Source organism: Bos indicus x Bos taurus, chromosome X (assembly GCF_003369695.1).
Source record: "Bos indicus x Bos taurus breed Angus x Brahman F1 hybrid chromosome X, Bos_hybrid_MaternalHap_v2.0, whole genome shotgun sequence".
Taxonomy (NCBI): domain Eukaryota; kingdom Metazoa; phylum Chordata; class Mammalia; order Artiodactyla; family Bovidae; genus Bos; species Bos indicus x Bos taurus.
In genome coordinates this window covers 20,247,125-20,274,368 of record NC_040105.1, presented here as the reverse complement: position 1 = coordinate 20,274,368, position 27,244 = coordinate 20,247,125, and the positions used below count along the sequence as shown (strand labels likewise).

Here is a 27,244-nt window from a genome sequence, read left to right as displayed (position 1 = left end):
TTTATGTAATCCAAGTGGATATAATCTGGGCGGGCTGAGTATTTTAAAAACCCCAGCAATGACTATTTTGATTTCTGGTTTGATTTGAAATCCTGTGACACTGATGGAAAACCTCAGCTCGGGAAAATGACCAGCACTGTGGATAGCCATGAATACTTTCCATTATACATTTGCCAAAAGAGCAGTTAGAACTTTTAAGTTCTTGCCTGTTATAAAGTACTGCAAGAAAAATGCAAATTTTAGATATAATTTCAAAGATCTTTCATTCAGATCATAGTCATTTGGGTTTTTGTTTTTGTTTTTTGGCCGTGCCCCATGGCATGTGGAATCTTAGTTCGCCCACCAGGGATTGAACCCATGTCCCCCGTGGTGGAAGCACAGAGTCCCAACCCCTGGATCACCAGGGAAGTCCTTGGATCTTAGTCATTTTTGAAACAAGTCAAAGAGTGATTCCTTCCATCCTTCACTGAGATTTTGTTGGGCTGTAAGGCAAAGATGGTTTGGAGTAATTTAGCATATCATGAGCATCTCCTTGGAGAAGGCAATGGCACCCCACTCCAGTACTCTTTCCTGGAAAATACCATGGATGGAGGAGCCTAGTAGGCTGCAGTCCATGGGGTCGCTCAGCGTCGGACACGACTGAGCGACTTCACTTTCACTTTTCACTTTCATGCATTGGAGAAGGAAATGGCAACCCACTCCAGTGTTCTTGCCTGGAGAATCCCAGGGACGGGGCAGCCTGGTGGGCTGCCGTCTATGGGGTTGCACAGAGTCAGACACGACTGAAGCGACTTAGCAGCAGCAGCAGCAAGCATCTCCTTCAATAAAGAGGTGTGTGAGGGACTCAGAGGTCAAAATACCAACAGAAAGCCAACAAACTGGATACGAAGGACAGTATCATTCAGGCCAAAATATCACCCTTACATCTAAATGATAAGAACAATTAATTCCACAAGACAGAAGTGTGTTGTGCAATTATCTAGGTAATGCTATCTAGGTAAATGGCTCCTTTCCCCATGTGTTGGGAAGAGCCCCTGCAGACAAAGGCTTCCATCGTAGGCTCCCTCCCCATCATACTCTATAAAAGCATTCTCTTGTTCCGCCAGCACTCAAGGAGCACCACAGATGTACCAGGGACTGTGCTGGGGGTGCAAAGATGGATGAGACATGGCCATGGCCTGCAGCACTTCACTCTAGCTAGGGACACACCCACAATCAGGCTGCCAAGAGAAGGGAGTTGAAAAGGAGGTCCCTATGCAATGAGTATCTGCATCTGAGGAGGGCGCAGGGTGTGTTGAATCATGCCCCAGGGAGAGAGGGCATGTCCAGGCTGGCTCCTCAGGGGGCCCTGACCAAGAAGCTCAGAGGAAGGGCATTCCAAGCTCAGAGGACAACTGGAGCAAAGGGACAAAGCGGACTCCATGTACAAAGTACAAAGGACAGACTCCGTGTGCCTGGAGTGTAGGGTGTGTGGAAGGCAGAGCACAGAGCAAGGCTGGTGAGATAGGGAGAGAAACCCAGCAACAAAACCCGGTAGTGGTCAGAGAGCAACGGGAAATTGGAAGGTCCCAGAAGTGTCCCGGAAATGGAAGTGAAGACAAGAGTGTCTAGGAAAAGAACATGGTCAGCAGGGTCATTATGCCTGGAGGGACTGAGCTGAGACCACTGGACTGGGTGGCCCAAGGGCCATCTGAGAACTGAGCCAGGATGGGACAAAAGTCAGTGCCCGTGGCTGAGGAACAACAGTTGCCCCTGAGAGGAAAACTGAGCAAGGATGTGAGTGGAGGGAGAGGCAGGAGGAGGGCGGGAGGAAGGTCTGGGGTTAATCTCTACAGACTTCAGTGTGTTCGTAAGCTGATGAGAAACCACCGGAGAGTGAGCGCCCTGGATCACAAAGGGAGGAAGAATGAAGGAAAACATGCTCCAGAGAAGGGAGGGTAAAGAGGCCAGCCTGGGACAGAAAACACAGCCCTTTCCTCAGGACGCGGGGGAAGAGGCAAGGGCACAAGGAGGTATGGGCAAATCAGGGCAGGAGGGGACAAAGAGGAGGCAGATGGTACCAGGGAGCACTGAGGCCCTGCCGAGGGTCTAAACCACAGGTCTGCTCTGATGCCCCAGCAGCCATTTCCCTAGAGTCTGAGCAGCACGGGCACATGGCGAGCACTGGACAAAGGAAGTAATCCTAGGGAGCCCACAGGGAAGGAAAGTCCCCTCTTCCCAGCCCCCCAGTAAGCCCCTGGGACCAACCAGAGTCTCTGCCCCGAAGAGAAAGGCCTAGTGACAAACGGCACAACTGCCAAAGCTCAGCACCTGGTCTGCCTTCCAGGACACGAGTCAACTGCTTCAGGAGGAAAGCCGTTTCCCTGATTCCACAGATAAACATATCCATTTTTTTACCTCTGTATGTGGTGCCTGGGGATATTATCATGTGACAGGATGACATATGGTAGGACTGGACTAGGGAGACACGGAGTCCACATCATTAATTAGCCAGTTATCTGTCCTCTTCTGGAAGGAACTTTCTGGGGAGCATAGAGTAATTTCATTGTTAATGAGGAAAATGATTGCCTTTCAAACAACAGGGTTGGGGGAGGGGATAAATTAGGAGATTGGGATTAATAGATTCACAGTGTGTGCGTGCTCAGCTGCTCAGTCGTGTCTGACTCTTTGTGACCCCATGGACTTTAGCCCACCAGGCTCCTCTCTCTGTTCATGGGATTCTCCAGGCAAGAATACTGGAGTAGGTTGCCATGTCCTTCTCCAGGGGATCTTCCCAACCCAGGGATTAAACCCATGTCTCTTATGTCTCCTGCATTGGCAGGCGGTTTCTTTAACACTTGTACCACCTGGGAAGCCCTAGCAGATACACACTACTATATAAAATAGATAGACAGCAAGGTCCTACTGTAGAGCACAGGAACTATATTCAATATCTTGTAATAATCTATCATGGAAAAGAATACAAAAAAGAATACATATATATGTATAGCTGAATCACTTTGCTGTACACCAGAAGCTAACACAACATTGTAAATCAAGTATTCTTCAATAAAGAAAAATAAGAGTCCTGTGATTTTATGTCCTCTAAAATTGAGCCTCAAACTGGAAGTCTTTAATTTCTACATAAACATCTAACTGGTGTCTGAACCACAGCTGAGCCTTAGCACATGTCAACAGAGGCTTGCAGAGGCTCTCTGGGAAACATCTGAAAGTCCATGCCTTGTAAGCATGTGCTGCAGTTCCAGGGCTGACGTCTCTTACTAAACCTCAGTGTCATGCCGTAGGGGACAGGTGAACACAGGAGGACCCCTCACCTGCTTCCTTTATATGCTTGTAAACATCATCAGAGCCAGCAGAAGAGTATGGAATGTCACCGTGGGCCACAAAGTCAATCTGTTGGAGAGAGAGAAGAGTGACATCACCACTGGGATGGGGGTACATGTCCACAATTTGAAAATACATATTTTTTAAACAAAACAGCCATAGTAAAGCAGTTGAAATAAGCAGTTTATAAGGTAGACTTGAATCCTGGAGTGAAAGGTCTTTCCACTGTCTTTGTTTGCATGAACTAATGGGAACTCGATTGGTTTCTCTCCTTTGCTGGTCCCTCTTTCTTCTCTTACCTCTGACAGTAGGTTTTAGGTTTGTTGGCCTTTTGTTCTTCTGCCTCTAAAATCTCTCCTTCAGAGTTTTCGTTCATCCATCAGATTTTACTCACCTCTACTATGAGGACCCAAAATCCTCATTTCCTGTCCCACTGATGGCAATAGGCCCTCCCTCACACTTAAGTTGTATTTTATTTATTTTTTGCCTCCAAAATTGTATTTTTGCTTTCAGCAAGCAGCAGGAAACCCTTGAATCACCTGACCAAAGGTGGGCACTTAGTAAAGCCATGAAATGTTAACAGCAGAGAAGAAAACTAAGACAATGACTGTGAAATAACTCAGAAGTAAGTGCTTCCACTAGCAGCTGTTTCTCAAGATTTTAAGACTAGAATCTCAGACCCATTTATCATCCATTTCACAAGTCCTATCAGCCTTTACCACATAAAGAAGCCCAGGCCTACAAAGAACAATGCTTCCCTCATCTCCCCTCTAAAAGCCTACATTTGCTGTGAATGTGATGACTGTCTGCCAGTTTCCTGCTAGGGAACTATCAGCTACAAGTAAGAAACTCCTTTAAAAATAGAGTGCTCAAGCACTTGGTTTGGTGACCTCTTTTGAAAATCTGTCATAATTCAAGGACTATGGAGTTTAAGAGCCCATTTAAGGAGACAGCCATAAAAGTTGAAAATCGTGCACTTCTTGGGATGTCATGGCATCTAGTAATGAATGCACAAAATGGTTGTGTGTGTTTGGGTCCTTGGTCAGAATCTCTCAAAGTTGGGAGATTAGGGTAGGGACAGGATGTGTAGATCTGTCTCCCAACCTGGGGTCCTTGTGGGAGTGGGCTAAGGGCTGGGCTAGGTCAGAGCCGGAAGTCTTAGTAGTTTTTTATGTAAATCCTGGAAATTCCAGAAGTCCTGCCTGCTAGTAGGTACACGATGCATCACACAGAATCATAAATCCTTGCTGAGTTGCAGGGTGCATGTCCTCTAAAAATTCCAGGCAAATCACTGCCTGATCCTTTTCCAAGTGATTCTCCATGGTCACTCCATCCCAATGTATTTCCTGAGGTGTTGGGTTATAGTAAGATTTTGCATCTTTTCATCAGCAGAGCAGCCTCCCCCAAAGTAGGAAGAACCTCAGATAGCAGTTATCATGCCTCTGTAAGTTCTATGACCTAAACAATTCCATATAAACTATGTATCTTGTAATTGTCTGGCAAACTCTCCAGCAGTGACATCTTTTCTTGTATACCTACACACACACACACACACACACACACCTGTAGTATAAATTCATCTACTGGATTTTTGTGATCTCAATACTGCAAAATATGTAATAGGGGGCTTCTCCTCCCCAAATTTACCTCTCTTTGATATACATCCTCTCTAAACAAAATTTAAAGCAATAAACACACGACCTGGAAGTCATGCCTCATCCTTCCCTTAACACTGAGGCTTTAATCCAAGACTATCTCATCCAGCCTGTCTCCCAACCTTATGTCCACCCACCATGAAGTCATGTCACTCTAGGAACGTTCCTTTTGCAGGCTTTTGGTTTTCACTGGAAGTCCCACCCCCAAGGCTGTTGGCTTCTCATTTGTCTCTCCAATGCCTTCTTCACTAATGTGAATATTGAGGTTAGACAGACAAATGACTCTTTGTGACCCCATCATCTGTAGCCTACCAGGCTCCTCTGTCCATGGAATTCTCCAGGCAAGAACACTGGAGTGGGTTGCCATTTCCTTCTCCAGGGGATCTTCCTGACCCAGGGATTGAAGCCAAGTCTCCCACATCACAGGCAGACTCTTTTCTGATGAGAGCCTGCTATAAAGAGATTTAATTGATAAGGCCCATGTCAATGAGGCCAAGTGGAGCCAGATAGCGAAATTTAATTTGTATACATCTACATAGCTGGGCTACCTGACAAGGATATGAAATATCAATTCTGACACTTACAGGTCAGCAAGACTGCTCTGGGCAAACTGTACCAACTAAATTCTTATCATTCCTCTGTTAAAAGTTTTCCAGGTCCAGAAAGATGTAGTACATGCAGTTCAAGACACTGAATAGGACTGCTTTGCTTTTCTCCTCCTTATCATTTATCATAAATAAGCACAAAGAACTCTACTCAATACTTTGTAATGCCCTACAGTGGGAAAAGAATCTTATAGTATATATGCGTATATGTATAACAGATTCATTTTGCTGTCTACCTGAAAGTAACACCACATTGTAAATCTACTCTGCCGGGGTCCAGCCCCGGTGGATCCAGGGAATTCGAAGTGCGGATGGTGTCAGCGAGGATCAGGAAACAATTGCTTAATTAAATGATAATTAAGGATATAAAGAGTGGTTAAATAAGGATAGCTCAGTGAGAAAATTCAGCGGAGAAAAGAGGCTGAATAACTTGGTTTACATTGAAAGCTAATAAAATTCCAAAATAAGGAATTTGCATCACCTATGTAGGCCGCAGGCATCCTCCCGTTCTCCCGAAGGAGAGGAGACACTAAGGCCTCCCCAGTCAGATCTTAAAAGCCCAGGCAAAATTAGTAGGCTTGACAAGCCTCCATGCCCCAGATGGAAATTCAGCCAGAAGGTGAGAGAAAGAACGACATGGGGAGACCAAGTTTCAGTGAACAAAGCCCGCACTTTATTTTCCAAAGTAGTTTTTATACCTTAAGTTGTGCATAGGGGATAATGGGGGAAGGGGCAGAGTCAGCAGTAAGCCAGGCTTTCTTCCTGCAAACTTACCATATGCAAAAGTTTAGGTGATTTACATCATCTTCTGGCCCGGAGGCCTGTTAACATTTTAAGACCCTTTCTTCAGAAAACTTATTTTTCTCTAAAGGTGATTAGTCAGGCGCTACCCTCGCATTAGACAAAGTTGCATTCCTATAGGGCAAAGGTGTGGTGGGCTATAACAAGAAAAAGAATTAACTCAAAGGTCCAAGGTTACAAACATTAAAGCTACTACTTACATTCCTATACACCAATTATATTAATCAATACACTGCCAGGGACACAGTAGGTAAGGGATATGGAAACTTAGCAGCAAACATTGTCCCAACAAGTTAAAAACCCTTCACCAATACAATTTCTAATCAATCTTTTAACTGCTCAAAGGAATCTGTATTTAGACAGTTTAGAACATCTCATGCCTCTCACAGTTGGGAGGCTGTGAACAATCACGTGTGGCTGGAAGAACCTATTCAGGCAGGCTAGAGGACTTCCAAAGGAGTTTGTAGGTTGAAACACTCTTGTCACGCCCAGGAACTTTATTAACTGAAGCTGTAAGTTAACTATTTTTCAGAGAGAGGTGGTGCGGGACAGCCCCCCATAAAGTCAGAAGTGTAGGTGAGAGCACAAAGCAGTAAAGTAGGCAGACTCTGGTTTGGGGAGTAGATGCTCGAGAATTTCCAGGGGGACTCCTGAGGCTCGATCCTGCCTTTGCGTATGCCGAGCCTCCTTCCTCATGACCTTTGCCACGGGCAGAGTTCCTCACGCTGGCTCCCGGCACTACTCCAAAATACTAATGTTTAAAAAAGAAAGGACAAATAAATAAGATTCACATAAAACCTCTCTTTACACTGACTCACCTAGTACTGAGTGAAGTCGCTCAGTCGTGTCCGACTCTTTGCAACCCCATGGACTGTAGCCTACAAGGCTCCTCTGTCCATGGAATTTTCCAGGCAAGAGTACTGGAGTGGGCTGCCATTTCCTTCTCCAGGAGATCTTCCCGACCCAGGGATCAAACCCAAGTCTCCCGCATTGCAGGCAGACACTTTACCATCTGAGCCACCAGGGAAGTCAGACTTACCTAGAGAAGTACTCAACTCTGCCTTTCTTTCTTACCCAGTCTCCAAGCTCAGCCACAGCCCAGGTCTTCAGTAGCTGTGCTGAGAAATTTCATCAAGGCCTTTTCAAAAACCTAGGGGTCAAGGGCTTGGTTGTATGACTTGGGTAAACCACTTAACCTCTGAAGCTCAATTTTCCAATCTGTTAGGGAGAAACCTTTAGTAAATTATCATCCAGGTTCCTTTGAGTTCTGAAAAGACTTCAAGGATACTAGAATAAAGGTGGGGGGAGAGAATAAGAATGAGAAAGGTAATGAGCCCATCTGCCTCTGAAGCTATAAGCCGCCCCCATTTTCCAGTCTCCCTAAACTTGACTCTGTCATCAAAAGCCCAGAGCCTTCCTATTTCTCTAGCAAAACACACTATCAAGAAAGAATTTACTCTCAGTTATTGGCCTACATCATAAAGTCTGAGATCAGAGATGATCTTTGTACTCTCAATGTCTAGACCCTAGCTCTACTCCTCCCAGTTATTCTTAAAAGTGCTGAATGTGATGCCTCTCCCAGGTATCTTTTAAATTAAAACCTTATCTCTAAATAGAATGGAAGATTTCATCTCCTAATAAAGAAAAATAGGGAATAGAGGTTCTTTTGTGCACAGCATCCTTTCAGTATCCCTGAAAATTAGTTCACTATTTTTTGGTCTAACCATGAAGCAGGTTAGATAGCTAAAAGTAGATCTAGGGAGAGAAATCCATGGGAGAATGCAAGGCCTATCCCAACTTGTCCCAGTCAGGTTCCTGGCAGGAAAGAGAAAGGTACACTCAAATGGTGGTGAGTTGCACAAAAGTCTATTTCATGAAATCCAACAATGGATAATCCAGTACTCCAGGGATGGCACTAGGCATCAGACAGAAGCTGTTGCTTTCAGCAATGGAAGCCAACCCACCATGAATGGGCAGAGTGGGAGCTGGGCAAATCAAAACCCAGGTTTGTATTCTCCTGCCCACTTAGCTCTTACTGGCACCTCACATTGGCCAAAACCAACTTGAAGCCAAAGGGCAAGAGAGCCTATAAAGGCAATCCACAAACATCAGCCTGCTGGGACAGAGCAGGTTGGAAAAAGGCCAGAAAGTAGACCTGCAATGGTGAATAGAAAAGATCCAAACCATAACTAAAACAGCTCCTTGACAAGAATACCACCTTCCACTCAAGCTACGGCAGGAGCATCCCAGTTCTGACCAGTTTCACAAATCCTCGTGTTCAGCTCTGGTCGCTACATATCTGCCTCCATGAGAATAAGAGCAAGAGCTCCCATGCCCAGGACAAAATCAGAGTTTAACATTCCTTGTGAAGTCACAAAAAAAAGGACCTCTACCACATCTGAGCTTGGCCAGACATGGAAGATATTGTACTTTAAAGCCTTGATATAAACTGGGAGAGTAGCACTGACATATATGCACTATCATATGTAAAACAGATAGCTAATGTGAAGCTGCTGTATAGCACTGAGCTCAGCTCAGTGCCCTGTGATGACCTGGAAGGGGGAGAGGAAGGCTCAAGAGGGAGAGAATCAGACTTACAGCTGATTCATATTGTAGTATAGCAGAAATCAACACAACATTGTAAAGCAACTATCCTCCAATTTAAAACATAAAAGTAAAGCCTTGGTATACGTCTAGCACTAAGGAAGTCTCTCTACTCCAAAACTGCCCCGAGTGGGTGTCTCATTCAGCTATCTTGCCCATAGCCCAATCATACCTCAGTCTACCTGAAAGTTCCCAAACTCCTTACCAAAACCAAATCTGCAGGAGTTGAGGGTCTACAGGCTTCCTTCGATGAAGACAAAAGAACGTGGGTGTCTTCTCAGTCTGGATTTGTCTTTGGAAGAGGAAGCATTCTGGTAGAAAACAAAAGCTTCCAGCAAACACCTCTTACTTGAAAGAAATAGCATTTAGCCCCAGAGGGCTTTACAAGGGAACACAAACTAGAAAGATCTGTTGGAGCCACAAAAGCAGATTCTCACTCCCTCTTTCAAACAAAAATGCCTTATTTTACTTTGGCCATAAAACATGAATCAGACTGTAGAAATTAAAGTCCCATCTTGCCTTTAATGAAGCCCAATTTTAGTGCTGATGAAATACTTGACAGCAATGTGGGCTTGTTTACTCATCACTGAAATGAATGCTCCACCAGAATTCGAGGCAAAATAACCCTTTCCAAGAAGCTAATGGAAGAAAAATTTAATTTCTTTGAAAAAAAACGCCAGAATAAGCCCAGATTTTATATTAGAGAAAGTAAAATAGTATCCTTTCCTATATAAACATAGTCCTTTTGCTTGGGAGCAAACTGTCAAAAGACTGCAGGTTTCAAAAGAAGGATGGGTTTTAGACAAGCCAGAATGGTGTCAACTTTCGTGTAGTCCCGATGGTTCTGTCAGACTTGTCCTCAGCTGCTTGGTTTGTGGTGATTTTTTTTTTTTCCTGAGAGCTAAATAGACGTGGGTGATGGAAACATAGTGAGCAAGCCCAGGAATTCACCTGAACTGCTGCTGTAGTAAATATATTTTATAAATGTGTGCCTACCCTGTGCTTCATTTCTTTAAGAATTACCTCCCACCCCACCACCCTGCCCAGAGCTGAGGTGCTAAAGCCATGTCAGTGCTATGCTCTAACCACCCATCGACCCCAGCTGACTGGATCAAAAGTGGGTATGAGATTCAGAGAAACCAATTCAGGGTGTATACTGGCATGGAAAAATGGCTTTCACCATTTGGTATTGGGACAAAGAAAGGTCAGGACGACTAACTGTCGGCAGTCATTGTGCAAGCTGATGTAAACTCAACCTGAAGGCCACCATTTAGAGGCAGCTAAGATGTGCCATATATAAAGAGAGCAGAAGAATCAGCCTGAAGAGTCAGAAAAACATGAAGCCAGTAACAGAGACTAGCAAATACTGTGATCCCAAAGAGTGAAATGAGTACTGATAGGAGGGGTCTGCCTTCACTTACATGTTGACTTTCCAGGTTCTCTTTCCAGTCCCGAGTGAGGTGTGAATGCCTGCCTTGCCCTTAGCATCTCAGAAACATTCTGGATTCCTCCAGGGAAAGTCCCTTTTAGTTTAACCCACTTTGGATTTTCCCATCAAAACTATCTGTGGACATAATTAACTCCGGACAGTTTGAATCAGGCACCTCAGAGCTGTAGCCTTCAGAAGCAATACCATGCAGGCACAGAGATTCATTCCTACACCACTGTTGAGCCTGATTCTTGAATACCAAATGGGATACATCAAAGACGCTCTTTCTGCACAATCAGAGGAGATAAGAGAATTGGCAAGTGTCCAGCAGAAGATGGAGTTACATAAGGCAGCTATTAAAGCCCTAGTACCAGAGGTGGAGGCTTGGGCTCGGTACCTATCAGGGGCAGGGCTTCTTGCTAGGACTTGCTTCATTACTCTGTGCTTTACACTTAGCAGAACTCTAAGAGTTAGGTTTACATTTTGCACTACCTGCTTTATGTATCAGCTGGCTCTTTTTAACCAACCTTGATGCAAAAACCCTATCAAATCATGCTTGTTTTATTCAGCAAGGATAAAAATATTAGTTAATTTTTAAAGCAGTGCCTTATAAAATATGCAACGTGTTCTACAAAATGACACAATATACTTCCATTTTCCAAGCCCATGCTTGTTGACTCTTCACGTAATATTGATATCTCCAGGTAATGACTAAGTTTGGGGTTATATGCTATAAAAGCTCTCACAAATATTTAACTTTAGTCAACCTTACAGTGGACCACAGCCATGTCTAACTCAGTGAAACTAGGCCATGCCATGTGGGGCCACCCAGGACGGACCGGTCATGGTGGAGAGGTCTGACAGAATGTGGTCCACTGGAGAAGGGAATGGCAAACCACTTCAGTATTCTTGCCTTGAGAACCCCATGAACAGTATGAAAAGGCAAAATGATAGGATACTGAAAGAGGAACTCCCCAGGTCGGTAGGTGCCCAATATGCTACAGGAGATCAGTGGAGAAATAACTCCAGAAATAATGAAGGGATGGAGCCAAAGCAAAAACAATACCCAGTTGTGGATGTGACTGGTGATACAACCAAGGTCCGGTGCTGTAAAGAGCAATATAGCATAGGAACCTGGAATGTCAGGTCCATGAATCAAGGCAAATTGGAAGTGGTCAAACAAGGGATGGCAAGAGTGAACGTCGACATTCTAGGAATCAGCAAACTAAAATGGACTGGAATGGGTGAATTTAATTCAGATGACCATTATATCTACTACTGTGGGCAGGAATCTCTTAGAAGAAATGGAGTAGCCATCATGGTCAACAAAAGAGTCCGAAATGCAGTACTTGGATGCAATCTCAAAAATGACAGAATCAACTCTGTTCCTTTCCAAGGCAAACCATTCAATATCACAGTGATCCAAGCCTATGCCCCAACCAGTAATGCTGATGAAGCTGAAGTTGAACAGTTCTATGAAACCTACAAGACCTTTTAGAACTAACACCCCAAAAAGATATCCTTTTCATTATAGGGGACTGGAATGCAAAAGGAGGAAGTCAAGAAACACCTGAAGTAACAGGCAAATTTGGCCTTGGAGTATGGAATGAAGCACGACAAAGGCTAATAGAGTTTTGCCAAGAGAATGCACTGGTCATAGCAAACACCCTTTTCCAACAACACAAGAGAAGACTCTATACATGGACATCACCAGATGGTCAACACCGAAATCAGACTGATTATATTCTTTGAAGCCAAAGATGGAGAAGCTCTATATAGTCAGCAAAAACAAGACCAGGAGCTGACTGTGGCTCAGATCATGAACTCCTTATTGCCAAATTCAGACTTAAACTGAAGAAAGTAGGGAAAACCACTAGACCACTCAGGTATGACCTAAATCAAGTCCCTTATGATTATACAGTGGAAGACAGAAATAGATGTAAGGGTCTAGATCTGATAGACAGACTGCCTGATGAACTATGGATGGAGGTGCGTGACATTGTACAGGAGACAGGGATCAAGACCATCCCCACGGAAAAGAAAGATGGTAACAATAACCCTGTATACGAGACAGCAAAAGAGACACTGATGTATAGAACAGTCTTTTGGACTCTGTGGGAGAGGGAGAGGATGGGATGATTTGGGAGAATGTCATTGAAACATGTATAATATCACATATGAAATGAGTCGCCAGTCCAGGTTTGATGCACGATACTGGATGCTTGGGGCTGGTGCACTGGCATGACCCAGAGGGATGGTATGGGGAGGGAGGAGAGAGGAGGGTTCAGGATGGGGAACACGTGTATACCTGTGGCGGATTCATGTTGATATATGGCAAAACCAATACAATACTGTAAAGTTAAAAAAAAAAAAATAACTGTACTGTCCTGTATGGATGCCACCATCCACTGGACATTTAAGTGGGGCTAGTCTGAATTGAGAAGTCCTGGCTGTAGGTATGGCATGCATACCAGATTTCAATAACTTAGTACAAATGTCTCACAAATAATGTTTATTTTAATTATATGGAGAAATAACAATAATTTGGATGGATTAGGTTAAATAAAATATACATATTATTAAAAAAAAAAGAAATGCAAAAAACCAAATTGGCTGTCTGAGGAGGTCTTACAAATAGCTGTGAAAAGAAAAGCAAAAAGGAAAGATATACCCATTTGAATACAGAGTTCCAAAGAATAGCAAGGAGAGAGAAGAAAGCCTTCCTCTGTGGTCAGTGCAAAGAAATAGAGGAAAACAACAGAAAGGAAAGACTAGAGATCTCTTCAAGAAAATTAGAGATACCAAGGGAACATTTCATACAAAGATGGGCTCGAAAAAGGACAGAAATGGTATGGACCTAACAAAAGCAGAAGATATTAAGAAGAGGTGGCAAGAATATACAGAAGAACTGTACAAAAAAAGATCTTCATGACCCAGATAATCACGATGATGTGATCACTCACTTAGAGCCAGACATCCTGGAATGTGAAGTCAAGTGGGCCTTAGGAAGCATCACTATGAACAAAGCTAGTGGAGGTGATGGAATTCCAGTTGAGCTATTTCAAATCCTGAAAGATGATGCTGTGAAAGTGCTACACTCAATATGCCAGCAAATTTAGAAAATTCAGCAGTGGCCACAGGACGGGAAAAGGTCAGTTTTCATTCCAATCCCAAAGAAAGACAATGCCAAAGAATGCTCAAACTACCACACATTTGCACTCATCTCACACACTAGTAAAGTAATGATCAAAATTCTCCAAGCCAGGCTTCAGCAATACGTGAACCGTGAACCATGAACTTCCAGATGTTCAAGCTGGTTTTAGAAAAAGCAGAGGAACCAGTAATCAAATTGCCAACATTTGCTGGACCATCAAAAAAGCAAGAGAGTTCCAGAAAAACATCTATTTCTGCTTTATTGACTATGCCAAAGCCTTTGACTGTGTGGATCACAATAAACTGTGGAAAATTTTTCAAGAGATGGGAATACCAGATCACCTGACCTGCCTCTTGAGAAGCCTGTATGCAGGTCAGGAAGCAACAGTTAGAACTGGACATGGAACAACAGACTGGTTCCAAATAGGAAAAGGAGTACGTCAAGGCTGTATATTGTCACCCTGCTTATTTAACTTATATACAGAGTACATCATGAGAAATGCTGGGCTGGAAGAAGCACAAGCTGGAATCAAGATTGCCAGGAGATATATCAATAACCTCAGATATGCAGATGACACCACCCTATGGCAGAAAGTGAAGAGAAACTAAAAAGCCTCTTGATGAAAGTGAAAGAGGAGACTGAAAAAGTTGGCTTAAAGCTCAACATTCAGAAAACTAAACTCATGGCATCTGGTCCCATCACTTCATGGGAAATAATGGGGAAACAGTGGAAACAGTGCCAGACTTCATTTTTGGGGGCTCCAAAATCACTGCAGATGGTGATTGCAGCCATGAAATTAAAAGACGCTTACTCCTTGGAAGGAAAGTTATGACCAACCTAGATAGCATATTCAAAAGCAGAGATATTACTTTGCCAACAAAGGTCCATCTAGTCAAAGCTATGGTTTTTTCAGTGGTCATGTATGGATGTGAGAGTTGGATTGTGAAGAAAGCTGAGCACCGAAGAATTGATGCTTTTGAACTCTGGTGCTGGAGGAGACTCTTGCGGGTCCCTTGAACTGCAAGGAGATCCAACCAGTCCATCCTAAAGGAGATCAGTCCTGGGTGTTCATTGGAAGCTGCTGCTGCTGCTGCTAAGTCGCTTCAGTCGTGTCCGACTCTGTGCGACCCCATGGACGGCAGCCCACCAGGCTCCCCCATCCCTGGGATTCTCCAGGCAAGAATACTGGAGTGGGTTGCCATTTCCTTCTCCAATGCATAAAAGTGAAAAGTGAAAGTGAAGTCACTCAGTTGCGTCCAACTCTTCGCAACCCCATGGACTACAGCCCTCCAGGCCCCTCGGTCCATGGGATTCTCCAGGCAAGAGCACTGGAGTGGGATGCCACTGCCTTCATTGGAAGGACTGATGAAAAAGCTGAAACTCCAATACTTTGGCCACCTCGTGCGAAGAGTTGACTCATTGGAAAAGACCCTGATGCTAGGACAGATTGCGGGCAGGAGGAGAAGGGGACGACAGAGGATGAGATGGCTGGATGGCATCACAGACTCGATGCACATGAGTTTGGGTGAACTCCGGGAGTTGGTGATGAATGGGGAGGCCTGGCGTGCTGTGATTCATGGGGTCGCAAAGAGTCGGACACAACTGAGCAAGTGAACTGAACTGAACTGACATGTGGAATTTAGAAACCCAGTACAGATGAACTTATTTGCAAAGCAGAAATAGAGACAGATGCAGAGAACAAATATATGGATATCAAGGTCAGGGGTGGGGGAAGAGGGCAGGGATGAATTGGGAGTTTGGCACTGACATATACACTACTATATATAAAGTAGACGACCACTGAGATCGTACTGTATAGCACAGGGAACTCTACTCAATACTCTGTGCTGATCTAAATGAGAAGGAAATTGAAAAACGAGGGGATATATGTATCCATATAATTGATTCACTTTGCTGTACAGCAGAAACTAACACAACACTGTGAAGCAACTATACTCCCATAAAAATTAATAATTAAAAATAAGAAAGGAAGGAAACCAAGAAAGGACAGGGCATTTAACTCCCAAGGAGGGAAACTGGCTCAGTCCCACAAGAAGCTCTGGAGACAGTCTAACTTCAGACTTGTCCCTAGTAGGCGGCATGATGACTGGAACATTTATTCCTTCTCGCCTATTAATTTTTGGCTAAGGGATGCCCACAAGGGGCTATAAATTCCCAGGCCCTCTTGGTTCTTCAGGCAAAGTGGGTTCTGGCAGCTTGGGGGCAACCTTTCAACAAACAGGCACAGATGCTGACTTCTGGGAGTAAAAACACACCGGGAGTCACTATAAAGGGGTCCATGGGAACACAGACAGCATACTGACAGCATCTGGCACAGTGCTTAATAAGTATTTCTTGAATGAAAGAAAGAAAAGATGGAAGGAAGGAAGGGCAGAATACTATGTTCCACGTGCTTACTAATATTATCTAAGCCAAATATCCTGGCAGCATTTGCAGAGAAGTACGCTTTTCTCCATTTTACCGAAGGAAACTAAAATTCAGAATGGTTCAGTAGTTTGCCTGAGGTTATACAATTTCTAATAGTAGAGCCCAAATTCAGGCCCTCTAGCTTTATGGCCTCTGCACTCTCCACGGCTCCATCCATCTCATTGAGCTGTCATTCCCATGCCGCCTGGCCTCCCTTCTCAACTCTCAGAGTGAGCTGAGCTCCCATAGGTCACAATTTGGATCAGTCTGCAGCATTCACCTTCCTGAGCCCCATGCAGATCTCTTATGTCCTTAGATCTTATCCATTTGAAACACAATCAGTAAAAAAGAGGTGGACATACAGACAGTCTGATAAAGTGTTAACCCATTCCCTGTGCAAAAATAATGCAAGTTGCCAAGGTTTCATGAAGAGTTTGGTCTCCTGAAATCTCCTGGCATTTTCAGCAGACTGCAGTTTTCTGAGAATGTCTGTGTTTTCCAGAGCATGTCTGCTCAGAATGTATGAGCCAAAACCTCCTAGGGATTTTCCATCACTTGTTTATATTGTGCCTGGATCTACTCGAATGGGTTTATTATAAATAAGACAGAGTGATGGGGGCTTTTTTCATGAATTGAGACTGAAAATTGGTCTTAAATATTGTTTTCTGCTTTAAACTAACTATAAATGGTATTTAGACTGATTGCACTATTAGTAGGTAAAGAGTGCTGAGTTTTTAAGGGATTACAACCTGATTTAATATAATTATGAAACCAAATTACAATCAGAAGGATTTGGTAGGAGGTTATAAGAAGCAGCCATTTCCTTTTTTTTTTTTCTGTATAATACTCAAGCCTATCCCATTAAACATTCAATTCCCTTTCAAAAGAAAAGAAAAGAAAATAGAATTGCAAATGTTCCCAGAGCTTACTGCTCTCATTTTGGCATCAACTAGCCTCTGCTTTTCCTCCAGGATCCTTCTATCTAGGAGGTTTTCTCTACCAGTCTCCATCACATTCATCTAGTCTGTCTCAGGAGATGTCCTAACCACCTTCTTAATTGTACATCTAGAACAGGACTGATCTCTGTGGACCCATCCTATTAAAGATCTGCCCTAGGGCAAAACTATGGAAGCAGATCGCATTTCATTTTTACCTTCCCTTCTTGTGGCCCCTTAATTTTCAGGGTTTTCCTCTTTCCCCACCATGTTTCCTGGACTGTTCACTCCCTACAGCACTGAAGTTTTGAAACTCTCTCAAAGGCACTGCCTTTGGCAGGAGACCAAATAGTAGGAGCAACAACAAAATAGGCCAAAACCCCCCACAATGCTTAACCTGAAAGGAAATCAGACAGCGTGGCAACCTCATGAGGTCATTTGTCAGGATGAAGCTTCTCAAAGTAATGCACACAGGCTGGGATGCAGTTCAGTGGTGGAGGTATGGAAACAAAAACAATGACTGCTCTCATATCAATTTTTCATAAGAAATTTAACTACACTCGCACATTGTCATATTTATGTAATGTGAAATTTGCTCCTTTCTCCAAATGAGAAAGATACAGCCCCAGCACATCCATCTCTTTTAATTGCCCATGTAGACATCAAAATAACCTCAACTTTTCCCTAGCTGGCACACAGCTGACCACAAAGAAGCATAAGTCCCACAGAGCCCAGAGCTCAGTTCAGAAAAATCATCCAGCCAACCTGTACATTCATGAGCAGTAACAAACAGATGTTGTTTTAAGCCACTAAGTTTGGAGTACTTTGTTATGCAGCAATAGCTAACTGATAGTGGATTTGTTCTTCATCATAAATAAGCTAACATTATGCAAAGCTAATGCAAAAAAAAAAAAAAAAGTTCCCTGGAAGAAAGATACAAAGGCACAGTCTCATACTATAAATTAAGTGAACTACATACATACACACACACACACACACACACACACACAATCTGGTACAGTGTGTTCGTTCCTTTATTACTTGATTTATCAAACATGAAAAGCATAAGTTTGGACATGCCTGTGATTTATGAAAGTTTGCTTTTAAATTAATATTTTCTGTTTTATGGATATTGCAAAACAACTTACTTCAGCTCCCACCATCTTTCCACTTTACCATTATTAAAACATTCTCTCATCTGTGATATCCTTCAGTCTTGTCCAACTCTTGTGATCCCATGGACCATAGCCCACCAGGCTCCTCTGTCCATGGGAGTCTCTAGGCAACAGTACTGGACTGGGTTGCCATGCCATCCTCTAGGAGACTTTCCAGACCCAGGGATTGAAACCACATCTCTTACGTCTCCTGCAGTGGCAGGCGGGTTCTTCACCACTAGCACCCGCTGGGAAGCCACTTGACTCACATGACCCAGGGACATTTTTCTGTTCCATTTTGTGTGTTTGTGTTTGTTTTTTGTTTTTACTAATCATCAATTATTCTGAATGATGAAAAGAAAATAAAAGTGACAGATCTTAGTTTACCCTGAAAATGTACATTCTATGAGTTAGGCCCAAAGCAAAGGCCTTCTCCTAAAGCTGATTGCCTAAAATTATTCACAAAGTGTGCCTTTAGTACAGATGTCCATTCCTGATTGCTAGGCAAATTTCCTAGAAATTAAGTGAGTATGGCTTAGATGCCTATCTATATGTTATAGAAAATTGGTAATTACCCCTATCAGCTGTACAGGAGACTATGAATTTCCCAAACAAATAACATCAAAGCCTAGGGATTTTTCTAGAAGTAGCTTATGCATCCTATTTGTTCAATGGATCAGGCCGTGTCTCTTATCCATGTGAGCCACAACTGTTGAAAATACTTCCTGGAATAGCATCTCAAAATTTACAGAGTGCTTCCACATCTTATCTCAGCTTCATAATAATCACAAAGAGAGGGGAATCTAAGAATGAGAAATGTAATCAGCTTGTTCAGGGTCACACTTCAGTTCAGTTTAGTTCAGTTCAGTAGCTCAGTCGTGTCTGAATCTTTGCAAACCCAAATACTGCAGCACGTGGGGCCTCCCTGTCCATCACCAACTCCTGGAGGTTACTCAAACTAATGTCCGTTGAGCTGGTGATGCCATCCAACCATCTCATCCTCTGTCATCTCCTTCTCCTCCCCGCTTCAATCTTTCCCAGAATCAGAGTCTTTTCAAATGAGTCAGTTCTTCACATCAGGTGGCCAAAGTATTGGAGTTTCAGCTTCAGCATCAGTCCTTCCAATGAATATTCAGGACTGATTTCCTTTAGGATGAACTGGTTGGATCTCCTTGAAGTCCAAGGGACTCTCAAGAGTCTGCTCCAACACCACAGTTCAAACGCATCAATTATTTGGAGCTCAGCTTTTTGGTCCAACTCTCACATCCATACATGACTAATGGAAAAACCAAAACTTTCACTAAACTGATCTTTGTTGGCAAAATAACGTCTCTGCTTTCTAATATGCTATCTAGGTTAGTCGTAACTTTTCTTCCAAGGAGCAAGCCTCTTTTAATTTCATGGCTGCAATCACCATCTACAGTGATTTTGGAGCCCAAGAAAATAAAGTCTTGATGAAAGTGAAAGTAGAGAGTGAAAAAGTTGGCTTAAAGCTCAACATTCAGAAAACGAAAACCATGGCATCAGAGCCCATCACTTCATGGGAAATAGATGGGGAAACAGTGTCAGACTTTATTTTTCTGGGCTCCAAAATCACTGCAGATGGTGACTGCAGCCATGAAATTAAAAGACGCTTACTCCTTGGAAGGAGTGACAGTATATAGCCTTGACGTACTCCTTTCCTGATTTGGAACCAGTCTGTTGTTTCATGTCCAGTTCTAACTGTTGCTTCTTGGCCTGCATACAGATTTCTCAGGAGGCAGGTCAGGTGGTCTGGAATTCCCATCTCTTTAAGAATTTCCCAGTTTGCTGTGATCTACACAATCAAAGGCTTTGGCATAGTCAATACAGCAGAAGTAGATGTTTTTCTACAAGTCTCTTGCTTTTTCAATGATCCAACAAATGTTGGCAATTTGATCTCTGGTTTCTCTGCCTTTTCTAAATCCATCTTGAACATCTGGAAGTTCATGGTTCATGTACTGTTGAAGCCTGGTTTGGAAAATTTTAAGCACTACTTTGCTAGCATGTGAGATGAGTGCAATTGTGCAGTTGTTTGAGCATTCTTTGGCATTGCCTTTCTTTGGGACTGATTGGAATGAATAGTGACCTTTTTCAGTCCTGTGGCCACTGCTGAGTTTTCCAAATTTGCTGGTATATTGACTGCAGCAGTTTCACAGCATCATCTTTCAGGATTTGAAATAGCTCCACTGGAATTCCATCACCTCCACTAGCTTTGTTCATAGTGATGCTTCTTAAGGCCCACTTGACTTCACATTCCAGGATGTCTGGCTCTAGGTGAGTGATCACACCATCTGGACCATGAAGATCTTTTCTGTACAGTTCTTCTGTGTATTCTTGCCACCTCTTCTTAACATCTTCTGCTCTTGTTTGGTCCATACCATTTCTGTCCTTTATTGTGCTCATCTTTGCATGAAATGTTCCCTTGGTATCTCTAATTTTCTTGAAGAGGTCTCTAGTCTTTCCCGTTCTATTGTTTTCTTCTAATTCTTTGCATTGATCACTGAAGAAGCCTTTCTTATTTCTCCTTGCTATTCTTTGGAACTCTGCATTCAAATGAGTATGTCTTTCCTTTTCTCCTTTGCTTTTCACTTCTCTTCTTTTCATAGCTATTTGTAAGGCCTCCTCAGACAACCATTTACTTTTTTGCATTTCTTTTTCTTGGGGATGGTCTTTATCCCTTTCTTTTATACAATGTCACAAACCTCCATCCATAGTTCTTCAGGCACTCTATCAGATTTAATCCCTTGAATCTATTTGTCACTTCCACTGTATAATCATAAGGGATTTGTTTTAAGTCATACCTGAATGGTCTAGTTGTTTTCCGTACTTTCTTCAATTCATGTCTGAATTTGGCAATAAGGAGTTCATGATCTGAGCCACAGTCAGCTCGCGGTCTTGTTTTTGCTGACTATATAGAGCTTTTCCATCTTTGGCTTCAAAGAATATAATCAGTCTGATTTCAGTATTGACTATCTGGTGATGTCCATGTGTAGAGTCTTCTCTTATGCTGTTGGAAAAGGGTGTTTGCTATGACCAGTGTGTTCTCTTGGCAAAACTCTATTAGCCTTTGCCCTGCTTCACTCTGTACTCCAAGGCCAAATTTGCCTATTACTCCAGGTATTTCTTGACTTCCGACTTTTGCATTCCAGTCCCCTATTATGATAGGTCCCATGCATGCATTGCCACACTCAGTGCCCCCAACCCTGCAGCAGGCCACCCCCGACCCATGCCACTGCCAGAGACTCCTAGACACTAACAGGCAAGTCTGGGCCAGTCTCTCTTGTGGGGTCCCTGCTCTTTTCTCCTGGGTCCTGGTGCCACAAGGTTTTGTTTGTGCCCTCCAAGAGTTTGTTTCCCCAGTTCTGGCGGCTCTATGGTGGGTCACACTAGACAGTTATATGCCAAGACTCAGTTCAGTTCAGTTGCTCAGTCATGTCCTACTCTTTGTGACCCCATGAATCGCAGCACGCCAGGCCTCCCTGTCCATCACCAATTCCCGGAGTTCACTCAAACTCAGGTCCATTGAGTCAGTGATGCCATCCAGCCATCTCATCCTCTGTCGTCCCCTTCTCCTCCTACCCCCAATCCCTCCCAGCATCAGGGTCTTTTCCAATGAGTCAACTCTTCACATGAGGTGGCCAAAGTATTGGAGTTTCAGCTTTAGCATCATTCCTTCCAAAGAACACCCAGGGCTGATCTCCTTCAGAATGGACTGGTTGGATCTCCTTGCAGTCCAAGGGACTCTCAAGAGTCTTCTCCAACACCACAGTTCAAAAGCATCAATTCTTCAGCGCTCAGCCTTCTTGACAGTCCAACTCTCACATCCATACATGACCACTGGAAAAAACCATAGCCTTGACTAGACGGACCTTTGTTGGCAAAGTAATTTCTCTGCTTTTTAATATGCTATCTAGGTTGGTCATAACTTTCCTTCCACGGAGTAAGCATCTTTTAATTTCTTGGCTGCAGTCACCATCTGCAGTGATTTTGGAGCCCAAAAACATAAAGTCTGACACTGTTTCCACTGTTTCCCCATCTATTTCCCATGAAGTGATTCATTTCACTGCAAATTCCCATTTATTTTTCAAGGCCAAATTTAAATGTCACCCCCATGTGGAAGCCTTCCAGACTCCACAGGCAGAGACAGAGGCTCCATTCTCAGTGATGCTATAGCTCTTTACGATATTACTGTGTGTTTTCATTATTGGTAATGATGCCCTAGCTAGAAGGTGGTTTTCCACACCTCAGGAAAGCCATGTCTTGTTCGTCTTATTCTCAGTGCTTAGCAAAGAGCTCTATACATGTTTAGTAGATGTTTTAATGAATTTACAGATGATTACTTTTTTAATACAAGCTATGTAAGTATCCTCTAGCAGCAGTATATAGAAACAGAAAAACAAGGTGCCTAGAAGGTAAACAGAACTCGGGTTGAATCCCACTGATTGCACTTATTAACTGAGTCCCCTCCAATGGGCGACCTCACCTCACTGAGCTTCTGTACCTGCCAAGGATTTCATCTACAGCCACATGGGTAAGACTAGTAGAATATAAAAAATATGAATGGAAAAAAGAAGAGAGGCCAACAAAAATGGTGGTGGAAAGAGACCACTTTCTCGAGTATCATTATGTGACAAGAGCTACAATAATTCAGAGACCCTCTAACTACATTTCTAACTTTAATCATCCAGGGTCTAACTTCCAAACTCCTACAATGTACAAAATGCTAGAATCCTGGCATGTAGTTGAATGAAAATACCATCACTCTGGTCTGCACAGAACACATCATTTATTTGAGGGAAAGAGGGAAGATACTCTTGAACAGCCCGTGGTTTGTTACCATTAGAAATTCAATGGAGAAAACAGCTTTTTTTTTCCAGTACCAATACCTGCTCAAACCCAATTCATATTTTTCAACTTTGGTGGTAGTGGTGATTTTGAAAAATATACATTTTCCATATCTGAGATACTTATATACCACCTAGGTCCCCATCCACCTAGCCTTCTACCACGTGCATATAGCTCACTTGGTAACCACAGATCTAGACAGATTAATTTGGGCCCCAACCCAAGACAACTCAGACGATCTTTCCCTTTCTTGTGTTCAGAAAAGATAGATGCTCTCCACGACCTAGGTAGAATGGGAACCTGTGCAAATAACCCACTCCTGTACAGCAAGCAAGATACTGAAAAGTTTCAATATGACTGTCATTTCCCCTACTGGCAGGGAGCGATAAATGAAACATACGTTCCTATTATCTGCCCACCCTTCAGAGTGATGGATTACCTGAATAGAAAGGGATATTGCTCCTGGGCCCTAGAGAATTATAGGTATCTCTTCATGAATGTTAATACCAGATGGTGGAGCAAAATTGCCACAGCAGAAGCAAGATCTAACCAGTAATTCACCCTTCCTTTATTTTGTGTTAAAATAAAATAAGCAATGTCTTTTGCCTTCTTCCATTTCCCGTATTTTTTTTTTCCTTTAGAAAGTAAGTAATAACATCATCATTCCTGCACTAATGGCAGTAGTGGCTGTAATTTGAGGCTTAAAAACAGAGCGATGTGTTTTGAATAGAGCTTCTCCGAGTCTAAAGAGCAACACTCTGCTACAAAGGAATATTGGTCATGTTTTGCCAACCAGAAGGTTGACCTCATCTGTCATGGTAGAAGACTTTAACACATAGGATAGTGCAAATAAAGCATATGGTTCCTAACACTAATAACAAGACTTTGATTAAAATGCTCTGGGAGTGAAGTGTTTGCAGAGAACAAGAGTTTACCTGAAAAGCCACTTTATTTTCACGTAGTTCAAGCTTTTCAAACTGGTTCTCTTCCCTTTTCACCTTAATAAGTCTGAGTGACTCTTTAGCAACTGAAGGCTGCAGCATGTCCTGAAGCCCTCATAACAAAGGTGACTATGCTTCAGATGGGGATGGAGATGTGAAAAAGCATGTGAACAATCAAGCTTAATGGATCTGACCCAGGACCATTCCCTGAAAGTTGTTTTATTAACTAAATCCTCATGTCAATTGGTTTGTTGGCCATTGACCTCTTCATCTTCTAAGTCTAGGCCAAAGCAATTCCCAGAATTAGGTTCACTAAGTCAAGAGTTTATGGGAGAAGGCAGCAGTAACAGTGCTTCATGACAGAGATTAGCAGCGTTACTTTAGAGCTCAACCTTTTAAAAAAAAATCTAAAAGAGACTTTTGAAGGGAGATATAGAGTGATTTTTAAGATAGGGACACGTACTACATCTCAATGCCTGCCACCCACCTCGCCCCACCCCAATCGTCTTTAAAGGACAGACAAATAGCTGTGAATTTTCAGTCATCCAAGCACTAAACACTGGCTGCTTTTCCACTGGGCAAAATACTGCTGTAAATGTCAGACTCCGCAGGGATCATTAAGACTACAGAGCACAAGTCCACAAAAACATATCTTCTCAAAAAAGAATCCTAAACCATTTTGCTCCAACGTGATTTATAAGAGAAATGAACATATTCTAAAAAGTGAATATGGGGATGTTTTTCTGGCATGTGTTTGCTATGAATGGAAATTCCCAAGGTTTGTTGCACACAATTCAGCCTCAGAACAATCTGTGTGGCGTCATTTAAAATCCCTGCTCAGGGAGTGTCAGGGATGCACACATCAGCTGAGCTGGAAGAATGCTCAGGAAGGAGAAAATAAAAACAACAGGAGTGCATTCCCAACTGTATTATCAACTTTAGACTCCATGTGAAAGATCAAATCGTGCCTTTGTAAATGTTTCGCTTTTCAGGTTTCACCTCTGAGACTACGAGAGAGAATATACTTTTGTTATTTGAAACAGTCAATGAGTTTTCCCACGTTCCAGATACAAAGGGCCAAACCAATGTGACACCATGGATATCTTATGGGTACCCCCGTGAGAAGCCAGAGATGGAAAATAGAAAGTTCTTCGGGTGTCAACTGTGTTAGCAGTGGAGCGATAAAAAGAAAAACACACACATGCAGACATACACGTACACGTGTACACACACACACACACACACACACACACACCCTGAATGCAATGTATTCTGAGAGATGAACCACTGTTTAAATAATCATTCACTGGCTTTCTTCAAGAATTGGAAGCTACTGTTTCCGTGATGAAAGATCTAATTCATTATAATGGTTCACCACATTAAAAATGAAAAAAATACCAGTCTACTGCATCAACCTAAATTAAGCTTTAGTAAATGTTCAGACTTAGATAAATCACCTCTCTTGGAACTGAGGAAAAAGTCTTTAATATCTGGTCAAGAGCAGATTTGAGTGGCTTACCTTACTGCATGCACAAAGTAAGCTAGCATTCACTTCCTAAACAAGTTGTGGTCTTTGGACACAATATATTAGAACTTAAAAATGCACGTTCTGCAGTGGTTATTAATGGTTATATGATACCATGCTTCTGTGCAGAGTCAGAATGTCTCAGCACCATTGCCACCTGGGTCCACCACTGCTCGCTCTGCCTCAGCCACTTCTGTGGCCCATCAATTCCTCTCGGGCCTGTGTGGTTCTGTTTTCTTGGGTCCCTCAGTTTACTTGCCTCGGGGATGGTGGATGCCTCGCCTTAGCCTCTGCCACACAGCCCCGTGTCCAGCCATCTGCCTAGTGTTTCTGGCTCCTCCCACACTGGATTAGGATGGAATGCCACGCCACAGGGCATGGGATAGAGCATCCTCTCAGATGGCAATGGGTCAGGATAACCTAGAAGTGTGGGCAAGTTCATTTCTTTTGGGACAAACTCTAACCAGCATGAAACAGGAGATGGAGGGAGTCTAGCACACAGATTCTCTACCCTCCCTTCCATGAATGGTTTGAAGGTACAATTTATGCACACAGCTTGTGGAGAAACATGCACAGACATTCTGACTAAATGGACACGTCTGTCAAATGTTCTCTTTGTGGCTCACTGCAAAACACTGGCACACCTCACCTTGCACTGCTTCCCTTCCTCCCTGCCTTACCTCCTTCATGCTCACTCTCACTGCCTTGGCTTTGTACCTCACCAGTTAAGAATTGGCACTTAGGGCTTCCCTGGTGGCTCAGGGGTAAAGAATCCACCTCCAATGCAGGAGACATGAGTTTGATCCCTGATCAGGGAAGATCCCACATGCCATGGAGCAACTAAGCCCCTGTGCCACAACTGCTGAGACGGTGCTCTAGAGCCCAGGAGCCACAACAACGGAAATCCACGTGATCTAGAGCCCATGCTCCGCAAGAAGGGAAGCCACCACAATGAGATGCCTGCACACCCCAAGTAGAGTGTAGCTCTTGCTTGCCACAACGAAGACCCAACACAGCCGAAAAAAAAAGAATTGGCACTTAATCTTGGCTACAGGCTCTAGGAAATTTGGGCTAAGACAGCTGGTTAGAAATTATCCCTACATTTTCAAAGGCACGTATTTCTCAGCCAAATAATGGGGCACACTACATTTCATATCACTTTATGGTATTTTGAGTCCCTAAAGCAGTAACCATCAAGTTATTGACATGTAGTTGAAATTTTTGTATTTCCATGAAATGAGAAAATAATGTCATTCCATTTAAACTGTAAACTATCAATGTAGAAATAGATACTAAATTGTTGTGCTATGTTCAGAGGGAACAGCATGATAAGGTTTTATTTTGTCGTATCACTGCAAATGCCATGACCACAGGAAAATTTATACAAAATGCGGGGTCACAAGCAATGTGGATGGTACCTCAGCTTTGCAACCTACTTAGTTGTGAGATCTTAAGCAAATTACTAAACCCTCAGTTTTTGTTCCTCCCTCTACCATGTGGCACTAATACCTGTCCTCTGTAATGTTGTAAAACAACCTGCCTGTGGGTAGAACTTTGAGAGTGCCCAGTAATTGGTAGCTATGTACATGGTCACTGCAGCTTCCCTAGTAATCAAGAAAGAGAAAGGTTTTTTATTGAACTTTTGGATGAGCTGTGACGTATTTGAATTACAAAGAGGTATTTTGCTTACAAGCCGTAGAACTGCAACTCAAATAAGCTTAAACAACAAAGGGAAATTGTTGACTCAGATAATAGGGAGAAAGAAGAATGGATCTAGCCTCAGGCGTCAGAGCGCAAGTGCTTTGGTCCCTGCCCTGCTACTCT

At 43.0% G+C, this 27,244-nt stretch overlaps 1 protein-coding gene across 1 annotated transcript in view; it reads right to left on the bottom strand.

The window, feature by feature from the left end:
• Window positions 1-26,109, bottom strand: part of LOC113887576 (choline-phosphate cytidylyltransferase B-like) — a 34,495-nt gene extending 8,386 nt beyond the window's left edge. Inside the window, exons 1-2 of the mRNA XM_027534761.1 lie at window positions 26,101-26,109; window positions 3,315-3,393 (exon numbers count right to left, since the gene is read on the bottom strand). Of these exons, the coding sequence (XP_027390562.1) occupies window positions 3,315-3,393; window positions 26,101-26,109 (88 nt within the window). The remainder of the gene's footprint in view (window positions 1-3,314; window positions 3,394-26,100) is intronic.
• Window positions 26,110-27,244: the final 1,135 nt, after the last annotated feature.